The sequence below is a fragment of the Diadema antillarum genome, unplaced genomic scaffold, assembly GCF_040938485.1.
Source record: "Diadema antillarum isolate AM-2024a unplaced genomic scaffold, OU_Dant_1.0 scf00000010, whole genome shotgun sequence".
NCBI classification, from domain to species: Eukaryota; Metazoa; Echinodermata; class Echinoidea; order Diadematoida; family Diadematidae; genus Diadema; species Diadema antillarum.
This window is the reverse complement of record NW_027270899.1, coordinates 2,788,313-2,806,122: the sequence shown is the minus strand read 5'-3', so window position 1 is coordinate 2,806,122 and position 17,810 is coordinate 2,788,313. Positions and strand designations below refer to the sequence as shown.

Genomic DNA, 17,810 nt, shown 5'->3' with positions numbered 1-17,810 from the left:
TGCTTTATTTCAATTGTTTTCTTGAAAAGACCTGACCAGGTATGTGTGTAAATAGTGTGAGATAGTTTTAGGATCAAAACAGATGAATTTAGATGTTGTCGATGAATATGTGGACGAAAAGTGTTGAACCTTTATCGGGGTATTTTTAGATTCCTTTATGATAATAATCTCCCGTGAAACGCAGTAATGAAACCCGACACATGACCACCGTATGACCCTATTAAGTGATTGAGTGACGTTGCTTGCCATTGGTCGCTTACATATGCTAATTTTGTTTACCCCAGTTATTGTCCAATCAGCTTCTTTGTCATTGAAATTACCCTATTATACATCGGAGCCTCGGAACCTGACGGTGAGTGAAATCCCGAATATTATTTTCTGATAAATTTTAGGGGTTAAACGCACGACGACAGGTCTCTCCGGCCTATCGTCCCCAATTTAAAGCATAATTCCTTGAAAAGTACATGAATCGGTGCAGTTTTTAATACATGATTTCCGTAGGGCGGATTTTAATCTTTCCGTTGCACTTAGGCTCTAGGCTGTACGAGGTCTGTACAGCAAGATATGGAGCTCTAAAATCATGTAGTATCTAACGCAAGAGTCGTTCCTGTAGCAGAAAACGAGTCAGAACATTGTTAGACGAGAAAGAAAAGCGAGATTCAGCACTCATAATGTCCTAATAAATATGGTTCGGTAACGGAGCAAATTTTCACACATCCCCGTGTGGTGACTCTATATTTTCGGTACTCGTTTGAACCAGTTTTACTGCCATAAAATTGAGAAGACTGGCATTTTCTATATTCTCGGTGTTTCCTTGTCGGCGCCACTGGCACTGTTCGTACCGTACACGTACAATGTACTCTACATGGCCACAGCATAGCCGCCCCTGCTGCACAGAGTGCACGGCCACGGTGCGGTATTCTTTCACACACGTACAAATTGCGTCTCCATACCCTAACGTTATACTCAGTAGTGGTACAGCAGCAGCCGTGAAACAGCGGCTAGCAGCCTGCTGTGAGCCCATGCTGCTGCATCGCTGCTCGCTGCATGCTCGTACGGTGTACGGCGGATCGCCAGCCCCGCTGGGCCAAACGAAGGGAGCTTGGATGCCAAGCAATTATCTGAAGCTTATTAATTGGAAGTAGCTCATTTAGCACTTCTAATTTTACACAATGCAGAGTGACAATTCAGATATTTATCAGTAATAATATCACATGGGGGATCTAAGCTGTAATTTCCAGTAGATGATGATTGTGTTTTTAATATTTGTGGTTCAACTCCATTCGTCTGCACCAGGTAGAGTCTAACAAAATTCATAATCATAGACTGATCCTATTCTTTGCATGCGCAAATTGCAGAGCCTCTTCTTCTTCCGTTAGTGCAGCTTCATGATTGAAGATTACACACTGTAGTATGTGAGAGTGTGCAGCCGTATGTGTGCTCCACCAGTCAAATTCCACAAGTAGTGTATTTACAAAATATACAGACCAACTCTAGCGAAGTGTTACATGGAGTGCAAGTAAAAATCCATAATTTTTATGAGCTGCAGTTACCGTCTCCTTCAAGAAGGACTTGAATGCCTCGAGGGAGGGTGAGTCAGCTGGGTCTGCTGGTAGGTGGTTCCAGTCTCTGGCAGTGACTGCTGGGGAAGAAGGATGAGAACCAAGAAAGTAATCTTTTTCTGTGTTGGTGTTCTCAAAATAGGCTATCATTTGCTGCCGGAACTGGTAAATTGGGGGTTCAGGCAAGGCCTAAACACAATGTAGTTATTGTAAGCTTGTCATTGGGTTTTCATGGTTTTGTGAAGTAAAGGCATTTTGCCTGCAAATAACTTGTTAGATGTTCAGTCACTATTCTACAGGAGTTCCTAAAAAAAAAAGAGTAAAACATGTTCTTACTTCTGGACGTGGAACATTTGAATACACATACAATATGTAGAAAGTGGAAAGAATCCTTTTGGCACAGACTTATTGAGACACTACATGGTTTCTATAGGACCTATTGCACTGCAGTTACTAATTGCAAAGCAGCCATTTATTTATGTATTTATTTTTTATGTTAACTGGCAAATTTACTAACTGGCACTCCAGTCACAAATTTATTTTGATCTTGTCCTTGATCATCACATATGTTTTTTATGATTATAGACTCTACCATTTATAGGGTTCGAAGAGGAAAAAAAAAAATGATAGTTAAAATGCATCATGACAGACAGGCTACATTGTACCAAGTCACCCTGTATTCCGCTAGAGGCTAAAAAAAGGAAAACAAACAGGAAATGAAAAAAAGAAAACAACAATGAATTCACTGTACATACTGGTATCTCGTCATTATGTTCTGACAGAGAATAAGCTTTTTTTATTTGGGATTTTGCCAGTTACTCTGAATACACAGTGTATTTTAATCTTGATCACCCCAAAATTACAAGTGTAGGCCTACAAATGTACCATGTATTTGCTTTGAAAACCTTAATTTTGATGTTGAAATTTTTGCAGTCATGCATGCATTATGCATGCAATAAGATACAATTACATGTAATTTCCCAGTAGCGGAACTCAAGATCTATAAGATTTTTTTTTTTCCTGTAGTAATTTAAGTTCTACCCCTAAATATATGTGGCCCAAATCACAAAGGGAATGTTGACAGGATATTTTTTATCCCCTTTTTCTTTTCGTTTTTGTAAAAGCAATTTCAGAATTGATTGGGCTGGTACCCTCATAGATTGATCACTTCTTGTGATTTACCACATGTGACCACTGTAATATTTGTTCTTTTTTATGTCATGTCGTTATATCATTGTTTGTACAGAGCACCGGAATAATCTGTCTGTTTTTATAACTATGATTGTAAAACATGTGCAATTCAGCCTTTGGCTGCCAGACATGATTTTTAATAAAACCTGTTCAATTCAATAATGCAAAGTGTTTAAGAAGAATGTATTGCTTCCTTATTGTTTTACTATGTTTTTCACAATCTTTGGAATAAGAGATCCTCAAGACTATGATACGGAGTAGAACTTTTGTGCAGTGTTTGTGATTCAGTCTGGTAGATATCATTCAGACATATTATAGATTGTACCTTTGCAGTCTTGTGATCAACTTCCCAATCTATGATTTAAAGCGTGCCATACAATCATCTTACACATGTATAGTGCTTGTGTTGAAGGGATCATAGTTTTGGTTGAGGCCTAACTTCAGGTTTCTAACATTTTTTGTTGAGATAATGAGAGACCTCATATAAAATATGAAAGGGCATGTAATTCCTTGAAGATGTTTGATGGAAATTGGTTCTGAAATGGCTGAGATATCCAAAACAGGGGAATTCTAAAAAGGCGGGACCTACCTTTTATTACAATTGCTTTGTTTTACTTTGTTTTTGGGTGTTTCATCCATTCCAAAACTGATTTTCATCAAATAAACTTTGAATTCTTCTTAGAATGGTATGCTTTGTACTATTTTATAAAGTGTTTTCTTGGTATCTCGCAAAAAGTTAAAAGCCCAATTCTCATCTCCACCAACACTGTACCATCCCTTTAAAGGGGAAAAAAAATGATACACCCCATGTTATGTTCTTTATTGTTTATTGAGCACTGTTTTCAAACAACAGCTTGCATCCATTTGCAGAATTTAGAAAATGTTGCCTATAAATAAGAGAAAATAATCAGTTCAGTACTGCAGTCATCCTCACACACAGTTCAGTTTGTGAAAGATCAGTATAAACTGTCCAATTAATTGACAGGACTTTTTTGTTTTTTTCAGTGGTATGTATGTTAGATTTACTACTACTACTACTAGCAGAAATAGTAAAATTGAGTATCTGGAATCCAAACAAAATCAAACAAGAGCACTAACGAAATCACTTTCATTTTGCATTTTAAAAGTTGTGTTGTTATTTAGTATCACAAACATTTCTGGTTCTCCACTTTTGTGGACATACACTGTACTATGAAGAAGTGAAAAAGGATTTTAATTTTGGTAATTTTCAATACTGCTGTCATAGAGGACCTACTGTAAAAGTGGATATTTTCACGCGACTAATTTTTCGCGCTTCACCGGGTAAGAAGAGTTTCGCGTGTTTTTAATTCCGCGGAATCAAGACATCACGCACAGGAGCATTAATATTATGGCAAGCAAAAATATTCGCGTGCTTTTATTTTCGCGCTAGTTTCTGGTTGCGCGAAATGCGCGAAAATTTCAACACCGTGAAAATTTCCTCTTTTACAGTATTGTCCTTTTGGGCAATTCCGTGGGAATGTGTACATGGCACTAAAATTTCAACTTTATCATATTGCAAAAGAATTACTCATTATGTATTACCCATATATTGAAGTTAAAGAAACTCAAAGAATTATATCAATCGGTCAAATATTTCCCGAGAAACAGCTACAAATGTTGAAGACAATTTTTCAGTCATCCAAATTGCTAAAATGCATGCTTAACTTGATATAATTTTTTTTAATATAAAAATTCTGCTAGCACTTCAATTAATTTATTTTAAAGAAGCAAATTGGTTCTACTTCAGTCTCCCATGAGGAAATTTTTATGCCACCTTCAAAAAATTGTAATCACCACGTGAAAGTTCAGCCCTTGAGCCACGTAACGCGAGTTACCGAAACAAGAAATATTTTTCATTCTGAAGGAAGCAGTGGAGGTAATTTGTTGGGAATCATAATTTTCTAAATTCATCACACCCTGATACTGTACACAGGATGTTGACTTGAATAAACACTGTTATCACATTAAAAAATGTCAATGAAAAGTGTAACGCGAGTTACCATGTAACGCGAGTTACCGGCATGTAACGCGAGTTACCAACTATAAACACAAGTTTCCCCCAACATAAGCAAATTTTAGCACTTAATTGAGCTAGATTGTGGTGAAAACAATCAAATGCACTGCCTATACACACTATGCTGGACTGAAACAAAGGAGGGCAGCCTAATAAACTGTGATTAGCATCAAGGCCACTGATCACATGCCACATTGAAGAGTCTAGCCTGGCTTTCACTGCATACTGTACATGTATCCAGCAGTGAATGAGACCATTAGATTTATCTTTTGAATTTCCTGCATCAGTATTACAGAATTCTTATTACAGAATGCTATAAAGCACAGCAAGTGTTGGTTCTAATCCTTGTTCGGTGGTCTAGTGAAGATGACACCTGTCCGGAGATCAGGAGGTTGTGGGTTTGAATCCTGCTCAAGTATGTATGCCCATGATTTTGTATCATGGCTACTAATAAAACACTGATCAATTCAGTGAGCTTGTATGAACGTTGATGTAGGGCAATTTGTCAATCAGTTGCAATGAAAACATCTCAACGGAAGAATTTCATGAATTTGAATAATTACGCAGTACCCACTGCATGTTATAAGGATTAGAACCAGCACTTGCTGTCAGGCGAAAGCACGGTGGTCTAGTGGAGATGACACCTGTCCGGTGATCAGGAGGTCATAAGTTTGAATACTGCTTGAGTATGTACGCCCATGACTTTTTTATTATGGCTACTACTAAAACACTGATCAATTCAGTGCTTATTTACGTCGATGTAGGGTAATAAGCCAGTTCGTATACACTGTAGCTCATGTACACATTGGTACAAATGACCTTTCTTTTTTCTCAGTTGGTTCGGCACTTCACTTGTTTTCAAAGCAGCATAATGCATAAGCTTGCATGACATAACAATTTATGGAACTTCTGTTCAAAAAAAGAATGAACATGCATTTTGTTAGGGGATCAGAATACTCCCATCAGTTTATAATTTAGCAGGCATCCATTCCATTGTTTTGTATTGAATGCAGTAACAGCTTATTTCCGTTTATATTGCAGAATACCATTCTTGCTGTCAGGTGGATGTGCTGGCAAGCATCATTTAGATAAGGATCGCATGAATAATCATCACATCACAGATGCTTATGTCAGTGAATTTACAAACCAAAATGCCTGTTCGTACAAATGACCTTTTTTTGTTCATGCACAAAGTGGAATTACGAACTGGTCTTTTTGTCAATCAGTTGCAAAGAAATGTACTAGTTTTCACTCCTCACAAAGATAGGATTTGAATTTTTGAAAGATTGTAAGCTGTTTTGTAAACTTGTATATAGGGTTTGATACTTTTATGTTTTGTTTTAAAAAGACTTTCAACATTTTTCATCTTTACACTCTGAAACTTACAATGTAATAATACACCTATATCATCTAGTATATATTCAAACATATTCAAGGTCTCTATGAGGAGTGAAGCTCTTATTAGTCTTAAACACACTCTTCTATTGGGTTTATAAGTAAAATATTTGTTTAACATTTATTCGTTTTACTATCTACACAAATCAGCATCTCTCAGATTATTCAACACAAGATTCAGTGCCATCAGAACAATTGTATGTCATCAATTTGTGTCACCCTGTGTTTAGTGGACATAATGTAACGCGAGTTACCGTAACGCGAGTTACCGACATAAAGGCTCCCTACATTTTTCCAGGTCATTGTTACTCAACTTTGATATTGTTAATTTATGAGTCCTAACCCACTATCAATTCAAGGTAGGAAAACTTTTATCAAGATTGTCTAGTATGAGGAGACTTTCCAAAAAGAGGTCTTCGTAGAATTGACCATGTCCTTTTTGTGTAACGCGAGTTACCAAAATTAAATGATTCAAGAATCCCAACATGTTTGTCCTTTATTTTTCTTTTTGGATTCATTTAGTTGGTGTATGTCTACTTAACCCATGATGAAAAAAGTAACTTGTAGATCCTACCAATTACAAAGATATTGGCACATTATCCCCAAAATGTACCCATTATTTGTAACGCGAGTTACCGTGGAATTGCCCTTTTCAATAGTAATTTTAGACCTCAACTATATATTGGCAATATGATACAGATTAAAAGAGTAAATGAGAAAATGTAAGGTGTAGAAAATTGCATAAATACGCTGCTGCAAGAGTTCACAAATGATTCACTTTGCAACAGCCTCTGTGTCACGTTGATATTTTGTTGAATCTTGAAAGGTGGCAGTTGGGTTTTTTTATGTTATGTACTGTATTGTGTTATGTACTGTATTGATGGATGCAGAGTAATACCCAGGCACATGTGAATTTGTGTTTCTTTGTTGTTGTCTTTTCTCCTTTTTTGAATCACTTTGTATCCAGAAGTTGTCATTGATGATTAATCATAAATTATGTTTTTCTCATGATGCAGTACAACGCGACGAAAAAGTGCAGACAAATTCAATGTATGATTCATGGTATCAAGCAGGCGTCAGAGTCAAGGAGCCACAATGCAGCAGAGAGCAGTCGGTTGAAACCCGTCGCGGGGCGTAATGGCGTACAAGGTGAGACTTTCAGAGGGTGTGATCTTTTGATCTAACAGTGGATTTGATGTAAATTGATATTATTTAATCAGTTTGAAGACAAGTCCTTATCCTGATTAAAAAAATAATGATAATGGAAAAATAATTAAAAATAATCTCAAGCAGTACATCGTAAATGTCTCAATATTGTCATTTGTTGCGTTTTGCTTTCATAGTGAATCTCATGACTTTAAAAATACTAAACAGAACATGTTATTGATGTGGGTATGAAGATGTATGAAAGCAAAATGATTCCCCCCCCCCCCCCCTTGCTTGGCTGTAGTGCATTGGCCAAGTGCCAAGCAGTCGTATAGATTCAGCAGATTTGTTATGCTGCTATTAAAACCCTCTTCAATTTTTACGAGGTTGCCATCCCTGGATCCACACTTTCACACAGAAAAAGAAACCCTTTTGATTCATTTCACTTCTGGAACAGAGAATTTTTTAGGAAAGTTGACTCAGCCAAGTCTGTTCTAAGTGCTTTAGTAGTGCACACCAGGATGACAATTAACCCTTTGCATCTTATGCCCGACAGATTGCTGCTCTATGGCATGTAGATAGTTTGTTTGTATTGATGGTGAAAATTATGACTTTTGCAAGAATTGTAGAGTAATTAGTAACATTTCAGTTCAATCAAATAAATTCCTCTCTAGGCTTGCAAGACAGTCATCAGTGCTGTTTTCAGCGTCTAGAGATGGAAATCAGAAAGGAAATTCAATGTTATCATAGTGTAATCTACACTAGCATGCAGAGCAGCCTGGCTGAGAGACTCCAACCCCAAGCACCTTCTGATCTGGAGATTCTCCCGCCTGAAACCCCTAGCAAACGGGAGACTCCAACTTGATGTGCGCGAAGCGCGAAATTTCTTGTGGAGGGGTCCAGCTCAAGGGTTCTAGATGCTACATGTATTTCATGTTATCTAAGGCTTATTTTTCAACATACGATGACACTAAGTAAGAAATCATTTCAAGCGGGAGAAATTAAATCTCAAGCGGGAGAACAGGAGATTTTGCAAAAATGGGCTTTCGGCGGGAGATCTCCCGTCGAAAGCGGGAGAGTTGGAGTCTCTGTGGCTAGTATATTGCATAAAGAGTGGCGTGAGAGTACTGTTGTAGGAAGTATTATTTCAGTGACTGAAGTAAAGCCAAGGGTTCATTTTGATAGTAAATGTTTCACTAACTGCATGGTAACATAATACAACATATTTGCACTGTACTTTATTATCGCTGTTCTAAAGGGTAGGGGACAATTTATAGACAAGTCAGATGAAACTGAAGTGAGTGGTTCAATTAACCCTATTCTAATGGGGGGGGGGGGTCAAATTGACCCCCCCTCTCGACATTTCGCGCCACGATTCCGCAACGCGCAAAGATTTTGCTGCGTCGTTTCATGGCTCTTTTCATTGAAGTCTCCCGCATATTTTGTGACCAAATTTGCGACGTCCGGGTACACCGTTCTGAAGTTACATATTGTTTTGTATTTATACATGTCAACCCGAAAACAGCTCAAATTCATGATATTGTGTGCAAATCCAATGCAAATTGTGTTTTTTTGTTAAATTGATATAAATTAGATTATTTCAACTTTTAACCATTGAAATTAATCAATTCTAATGTAGAGTAAGCTTTTGAAAAAGTGCCTGCAACAAATTTTGCCAAAAAGCAATAGAAAACAAAAGGTTGAAAAACAATAAAATAAATGAGAAATTAACAAAACAATAAAAACAAAAGAAACTGATTTTTGTTTGTGCTATTTTCTTACAAGAAAATTGTTCGATGTGTCTTGACGAACTCTGGCACAAAAATTTAGCAATCCTTCAGTCTTTTTAATGGAGTTTTAGGTTAAAATATGATTTCATGCATAAATTTGCATGATTAATTTACTAAAAATAGAAAGCCAATGGGGGGGGGGGGGGGTCGGGGTCCCCCAGTAAAAACTTGGTATCAAATAGCACAGTTAAAATAGGGTTGAAGGAGGCTACAATGTACATGTAGGATTGAAAGACAAAGGGGAACTAGAGCACAGATGCAGTTTTCAAAGAGAACCTGTACCGGTACCCTTTTTTTCTCTGGTGTTTAAATGTTTTAAAGTGTGGTTAATGTTTACATTCTCTTTCACAATGATTTTTTTTTCTTCAGAAATGGAGCAAGTTGCTTAACATAATTTGCAAGATCAGTCATGTTCCAACATTTTTTTTCCAATACGTAACACCAATGGTATCGGCTCATATCTGAGTAATTATTTTTCTTTTGCAAATGAGGTGTTTACTTTTTTCATTCTGAATGTTTGTATCTATTTATCGATTGTGAATTTTGATAACTATACTTGCAAAATCATCTTATACAAGGCCCAGTTTGTGGTATAATATTAAAGGCATTATTTACCATTTGCAGATGAAATAAAAACCCAGCCTTAGTGCTTCGAAATGATTCTAAAATGTGAGTTAGGGATAGAAACAAGGAGTATAAAAAGTTATTCAGTTTAAAGGGTGTGTACAATTCTGGTCGAGGTGAGGATTTTCAGAAACCACTCTATGAGATGTCAAAGAGCATGCAATTCTAAGGGGTATCAAAAGTTTATTTGATGAAAATCGGTTTTGAAATGGCTGAGATATCTAAAAACAAGGTGAATCAAAGAGATCCTAATAAAAGGCGTGGCCTGTCGCCTTTTATTATTATCACTTTTTTGGATATCTCAGCCATTTGAAAATCAATTTTCACTTTTTTGGATATCTCAGCCATTTGAAAACCAATTTTCATCAAATAAACGTTGAGTCCTTCTTAAAATAACATGCTCTTTCATATTTCGTAAGAGGTTTCTCATTATCTCACTTAGGAATGTTCAAAACATGACAATGTCAATTATTGTTCAATTAACAAAATACAAACAATGTAATAAAATTCTCTCTAGACTAAACCGTCTACAGTTATGGTTTAGTGAGAAAAATAGTGATGTACGATTTCCTTACATTTTAGGCTTTATTGCAAAGCTTTTGTATGGAAGGATGTTTTGTGATACAACTAACCTACACATATTCATCAAATGTGATAACTCGAACATTTCCTAAATCACTGTTCCCTGTGGTAAAGAGTACCTTTTGTACAAAAATGTAATGTTACATGAGATGTTAACTATATGATGCCTCTTGTTCTTTTTAGCCCTTCCCAGACCTGGACGATGGGCGATGTCTTGTGGATGTCATAGAGTAAGTAGTGCACACTAGTTACATTGTACGTACATATGTACAGTGGACTCCTGTCTTTATATAACAGAGTCCTCAGGGACTGGTATTTTTCTTTCGTTATACCGAGGAGGTTTAAGAGATGGAGTTCCAACTGGCTGTAATTATTCAAACAGCTGCCATTTTTCTATTGATGCCCAAAAGAATTCCACAGGTGCACTTGTGCCTTTGATGATCAGGGTTCCATGATGCCGTCTTTTTGAGCAATCTGAAGATTCATTTTAAACTCTTAACATTATATCGTCTATATTCTGCTTGTTTATTTGTCAAATAGAATGAATGTTCTCTTAATGATAAAGCATATGAAACAAAAGTAAATCCCGTCCAAGATTATGTGCAAAAATGTAAACCTGAGCTGTATGTCGTGAAAATATTTGAAACTGTACTCTCACTACAAAGCCAATTTTATTATCTTTCCGATCGCTTCCGACAAATGAAACTGATATGGTATAATTTTTGAATATAGTTCTTTATTCATTTATATGTTAGATTAGTGTAAAGTCATGTAAAAATGAGTAATTTTGATTTTCATTTCATCAATTTTTGTACAATTCTTATTCACACATCCCCGTGCTTGTACTACAGTATTAATGTTCCACTTGTTTTCATAGAAGGGACGGCGTAAAGCAATTACCATCATAAAGACATAAGATATCTTCCTTTGAGAGTGAGGAGTCATGATGCAATGCCACATGAATCAATTGTCTTCCTATCTGTGAGGCAGCTCCAGTTTAGCACATACTTCAAATATTTCTGAGTGGCGGCATGAAACATGGGATCAAAGGGAATGAGACTGTTGTTACTCCATTTCTCAAACCTCCTTGGTTTACAGTGCACTCCTGTTGAAACGAACACGGTTATAACAAATTTCAGGTTACCACAAAGTAAAAATTCAGGCTGCAACATTATCTCCTCTTTGTTTTTTATTGTTTATTTTTTCATTTACTGGGTATAACAAAATTTTGATGTAATGACAGAAGACTGCCTGTCGCGAGGACTTCGTTTTAATAGGAGTCCACTGTATCAAAACTTTGTTCAACCAAACAAGAAGAGCAGAAAACAACATGGAGCTGATAATGTTGCAGCCTGAATCTCGATTTCATTGTAACCGGAATTCTGTAATAACCGTATAATGGGAGTGCACTGTACACACGCCTGACTGTACATCAAGTTTAAGCATTAACCCCTTGAGGACGAGACTCGAGTATACTCGGGCAGGGGTCTATGGGAAATGCGTGCTGTAGCAGAATTAGTCTGTCCTTCAGGGAGAGTCGAGTCCAAATACAAGTTAGTCTGATAAGAAAGAGTAAAATGTTACGAGTTCGACGGTATAAATTTGACTGAAATCGGATAAAGAAATAAGGAAGTTATGACATTTTGAAGTTTTGCGATTCTAGGGGGGAAACAGTTCTTGAACAGTCAATATGAATGCAAATGGAGAAGTGAGCATGTCATTCCCTCACAACTTGCCTTATAGTTTGTACATAAAATTGTGAAATTTCCAGTTTTTCGTTCAAACGCAATTATGCCCGAGGCTCAAATCCTCGTATATCTATTAAACTTATCACTGTTGTGAAGTTATTCAACCAAGATTAATGTCATGTTTCAGACTTCAATGACAGAACCAATGGATTTTTAGCTCACCTGAGCCGAAGGCTCAAGTGAGCTATTGCGATCGTTCTTCGTCCGGCGTCTGTCGTGCGTCGTCAATCTTGCGTAAACTTTTTACATTTTCATCTTGAAAACCCCAAGACCGATTATCACCAAACTTGGCAGGTAGCATCCCTAGGGGGTGAGGATCTCAACTTGTTAAAATGGGCACCATGCCCCAACCAGGGGGGCCCCCAGGGGGGCCCAAACCCCCCCCCTCCCCAAATTAAGTAATCTTTAAGAATCTTCTCTAGAGCCAGAAGTGATAGAGCTAAGTTAATACTACATGTATGAGTTAGTACATTGATGACTGTAGTTTCAAGTTTGTTCATGGCGGAATGAGGGCTGCCCCCCTTGGGACCCAGGGGAGGGGGTGGGGAGGGGTCCTAATTGTGCCTAAACTGTACATTTTCATCTTCTTCTTGAGAACCCCATGACCGATTTTCACCAAACTTGGCAGGTAGTATCCCTAAGGGGTTAGGATCTCAATTTTTTAAATTGGCACCATGTTCCACCCAGGGGGCCCCCATCGGCCCAAACCCCCCAAAATTAAGGAATCTTTAAAAATCTTCTCTGGAATCAGAAGTGATAGAGCTATTAAGATAATACTATGAGTGAGTACATTAATGACTTTAGTTTCAAGTTTGTTCATAGCAGATCAGGGGTGCCCCTCTTTGGAGCAGGGGAAGGGATGGGAAGGGGCCCTAATTGGGCCAAAATTGTACATTTTCATCTTCTTAAAAACCTTATGATGGATTTTCATCAAATTTGTCAGGTAGCATCCCTAGGGGGTTAGGATCTCAATTTATTAAAATGGGCACCATATCCCACACAGATGGCCCCAATCCCTCAATATTAAGAAATCTTTAAAAAAAAATTGGCCCTTATTGTACATTTTCATCTTCTACTTGAGCATGCCTGGTCAAATTTTGGTAGAGCTGTGAATAATTTAGATCAGTGACTGCGTGAAAGGTGAACTTGCGATACTCAGGTGAGAGCAAGACTCCCAGGTCTCTTGTCATTTTTTTTTTTTTTTTTGTACGTGATCAAGGGAAAATTGTGAGGGTGTGACATGGTTACTCACTCATTTGTTTATATATCCACTGTACAAGAACTGTTTTGCAGAAATTAGCAAAGCTTCAAAATGTCATAACTTGATTATTTTTCACCCGATTTCAGTCAAATTTATACCGTTGAACTCGTAAGATTCTACTCTTTTTTATCAGACTAACTTATGTTGGACCGGATTTCCTCTTTAACGGGTTAAAGGACAAGTTCACCTTCATAAACATAAGGATTGAGAGAATGTAGCAATATTAATAGAACACATCATTGAAAGTTTGAGGAAAATCAGACAATCCGTTCAAAAGTTATGAATTTTTGAAGTTTTTGTGCAGTACCCACTGGATGAGAAGACTACTGCAGTGTATGAATACTGTAAACGTCAATATTTTCGTGCGATTAATTTTTCACGCTGAGCGGCTCGACAACGTATTCGCGGGTTCTTAAATTCGCGCTCTGCAGCAGGTTACTTTACTGTAGTACACATTCACTGCTTTCATCCAAAGCCTCTGCTACAGATGTAGCTTGCTATGCCAGCGTACGACAAGCGACGTAGCGAGCGGCTCGACTGCGAGTACAAGCACTCAAATACGTAGTACAGCTGTGACTCTAATACCGTAGTCACGGGGGACTGTAGCATCGATGCGTGCGGTGCACACATGCATGCTACAGTACACAGCAATCTAGGGTATCGTCTCTTCGCACAGTACTAGTAGCGTAAACATGCCTGTACATTGTACTACGTAGCAGTATCATCGATGAAGCGCACACAATTCATCCCGTTCAAAATGTGCGTAGAAAATTGTGAAGATATATTCGCGCGTTTTTGAATTCGCGCTAGCCGAGCGTCGCGCGAAATCCGTGAAAATTAATGTACTGCGAAAATTTCCATGTTTACAGTAACTTAGATGTCGCATGCGTACAACAATATAAGGAAAATATAAAGAGAATTTCACAAAATTCCATCTTTTGAAAAAAGTACACATTCCCCTGACTCGTTACCGATAAATGTTATGGGTAATATTATTCCCCCTGCCTTTAGAAAGAGGCAAGTCAATTGCTCTTTTATTATGCGAAAAAAGTGAAAATATGTTGAATTTTCTTTTATATTTTCTTTATACTGTTGTACGCATATGACTCACAAGCTGTAGTAGTCTCCTCATCCAGCGGTTCCAACACAAAAATTAAAAAAAATCATAACTTTTGCATCGATTGTCCAATTTTCCTCAAACTTTCACTGATGTGTTCTACTAATATTGTTGCATTTTCTCAATCCTTATGTTTATGAAGGTGAACTAGTCCTTTAAACACACAACGGCATGGGGAGACCATGTAGTGGGAAGTTTCGCCTGACTCTTATTGTTCAGATAGTCCCAGTAACAAATTTTCATGTCAGCTTCAATCTGTACACACACAAGTCGCATAAATCAAGGGGAGTCAAATATTTAACCCATTCAGGATGGACTGATTTTGCTACAAACACACATTTCCTATGGACACCTGCCTGCCCGAGTATACTCGGGACTCTTCAATAGGTAAAAAACAAGTAGCATTGCTTCGATGCACATGTACAGTGTGTATTTTGCTGATGGCAGTTCTATTCAAGCAGGCCTAGAAGTGCACAAACCTGCCTAAACCAATTGAAAAATCACCAAATGCCACAATACAATGAAAGCTTCACTTATGTGATTCCATTCCTCTCGCATGAAGCTTGCATTGTGTGATGACTGTGTACATAAAGCGATGCTCCCTATGGCATTTGTGCATAAGTTTCTGTCACTTTAGCTATTGTAGCTAATATCATTCGAAAGGAAAATAATCATAAATTTGTCCTGAAATTTACATTACAATAGCAAAGATTAGAATTTTCCTTACAACTGTGCTTATTGCTTGTCCAGCATTTTAACAAAAAAAAAAAAGAATCACAATTTTACATGGATTTGAAAAAACAATGTTTTCTCCAAGCATACCTACGTACATGGTACGTTGCAGTCTCTGAATAGTGTAGAACACAGGTAGTTTACACCGTGGTGGATAAAGAGTTTGAGAAAACTTGAGGTACACTCTCCCATCATAAACTTGGATGGTAGATGTCCCTTGGGGAGTTGAAGGTCATCACAATGCCAGTGGTCACAGACAGCATGGGTCAACAAACTTTAAGGGCCCAATGTTAAGTTTTTACGGCGTGTTTCAATTATGGCTCATAACTTTTGATCCCTTGGTCTGTTTGTGACCAAACTTGGATGGTAAATGTCCCTTGGGGAGTTGAAGGTCACCCCAAGGTCAAAGGTCATAGGCAGGTCAATGAACTTCTGGGAGTTAGAAAAACATTAAAGGACAAGTTCACCTTCATAAACATAAGGATTGAGAAAATGCAACAATATTAGTAGAACACATCAGTGAAAGTTTGAGGAAAATTGGACAATCGATGCAAAAGATATGAATTTTTTAAATTTTTGTGTTGGAACCGCTGGATGAGGAGACTACTACAGCTTGTGAGTCATATGCGTACAACAGTATAAAGAAAATATAAAAGAAAATTCAACATATTTTCACTTTTTTCGCATAATAAAAGAGCAACTGACTTGCCTCTTTCTAAAGGCAGGGGGAATAATATTACCCATAACATTTATCGGTAACGAGTCAGGGGAATGTGTACTTTTTTCAAAAGATGGAATTTTGTGAAATTCTCTTTATATTTTCCTTATATTGTTGTACGCATGTGACATCTAAGTTATTCATACACTGCAGTAGTCTTCTCATCCAGCGGGTACTGCACAAAAACTTCAAAAATTCATAACTTTTGAACGGATTGTCTGATTTTCCTCAAACTTTCAATGATGTGTTCTATTAATATTGCTACATTCTCTCAATCCTTATGTTTATGAAGGTGAACTTGTTCTTTAATTTCTTCTACGTAAATGGGTGAGACATAATTTGGCACTTGCCTTGTTAGTAACTCTTGCTTGCATACTGATTTTAATGTAATGATTATTGTCCCCGCCGAACGAGTTCGAGCAGGGGACTATGAAACGGGCTCCGTACGTGTGTGTGTCCGTCTGTCCGTCCGTGCGTCCGTGTGTGATCAAAATGTTCAAAATGCTACTCCTTCGCCATTTCTAACCTGATTTTGATTCTGTTTGCTTTATATGATAGCACTACATGGGAGCTTTGAAACTTCTATACAGAATTTCAGTTGTGACCTTTGACCTTGACCTTTGACCTATATTGTACATTTTGCTTCAAAATGCTACTCCTTCGCCATTTCTAACCCGATTTTGATTCCGTTTGCTTTATATGATGGCACTAGGTGAGGGCTTCAAAATTTTTACACAGAATTTTGACCTTTGACTTCTTTGACCTTTGACCTTGATTTTTGACCTATATTGTACATTGCCTACAAAATGCTACTCCTTCGCCATTTCTAACCCGATTTTGATTCTGTTTGCTTTATGTGATGGCACTAGGTGAGGGCTTCAAAACTGCTACACAGAATTTTGACCTTTGACTTCTTTGACCTTTGACCTTGATTTTTGACATTGTACATTTTGCTACAAAATGCTACTCCTTCGCCATTTCTAACCCGATTTCAATTCCGTTTGCTTTAAGTGATGGCACTAGGTGAGGGCTTCAAAACTTCGACACAGAATTTTGACCTTTGACTTCTTTGACCTTTGACCTCGATTTTTGACCTGTATTGTACATTTTGCTACCAAATGCTACTCCTTCGCCATTTCTAACCCAATTTCGATTCCGTTTCCTTTATGTGATGGCACTAGGTGAGGGCTTCAAAACTTCTACACAGAATTTTGACCTTTGACTTCTTTGACCTTTGACCTTGATTTTTTTACCTATATTGTACATTGGCTACAAAATGCTACTCCTTCGCCATTTCTAACCCGATTTCGATTCCGTTTGCTTTATGTGATGGCACTAGGTGAGGGCTTCAAAACTTCTACATAGAATTTTGACCTTTGACTTCTTTGACCTTTGACCTTGATCTTTTTACCTATATTGTACATTTTGCTACTAAATGCTACTTCCGGCGGGGACATATATTACGCACCGCGTGATTTCTACTTTTCCTTGTTACTACTGGTATTTATCTCTATGAAATTGTATGATCTGAAAAGTCTTATTATGAATGTACGATTTGTTTTGTTCTTGCTTTTCAGCGACCCAGATGCCTTGACCTCATTTCTAACCAACAATCAAGAGCTCGGGCTCGATAGTACTGATCTAGATGTGAGTTGATGCTCTACTCCATTATTCCAACAAAGATTTCAAGAGAACTCTATATAGCCCTCAAGAATCTTTGATAGAAAGACTTCTGTGACAAAGCAAACAAGTACATCATGGTTTCATCGCAGTCAGACAAGGGACTGCAGAAAGTTCTTGACCTTCATTTCTTTAATTCATATTAAAAATGACATGTAGGAAGATTTGTTTGTGCCAGTAACCAGGAGTAATGCACGTTATGTAGGTGTCTGAACTATACATGACAATG

At 37.5% G+C, this 17,810-nt stretch overlaps 1 protein-coding gene and 1 long non-coding RNA gene across 2 annotated transcripts in view; both read left to right on the top strand.

Moving 5' to 3' along the window:
* Positions 1 to 321: 321 nt before the first annotated feature.
* LOC139720392 (uncharacterized) lies at positions 322 to 10,554 on the top strand. Its single transcript, XR_011710164.1, has 3 exons — positions 322 to 352; positions 7,200 to 7,332; positions 10,509 to 10,554. It is a non-coding gene; the product is annotated as an uncharacterized lncRNA (long non-coding RNA).
* Positions 10,555 to 12,025: 1,471 nt separating this feature from the next.
* The window catches only part of LOC139720241 (uncharacterized), a 31,145-nt gene continuing 25,360 nt past the window's right edge, over positions 12,026 to 17,810 (top strand). Inside the window, exons 1-2 of the mRNA XM_071631609.1 lie at positions 12,026 to 12,033; positions 17,479 to 17,548. Of these exons, the coding sequence (XP_071487710.1) occupies positions 12,026 to 12,033; positions 17,479 to 17,548 (78 nt within the window). The remainder of the gene's footprint in view (positions 12,034 to 17,478; positions 17,549 to 17,810) is intronic.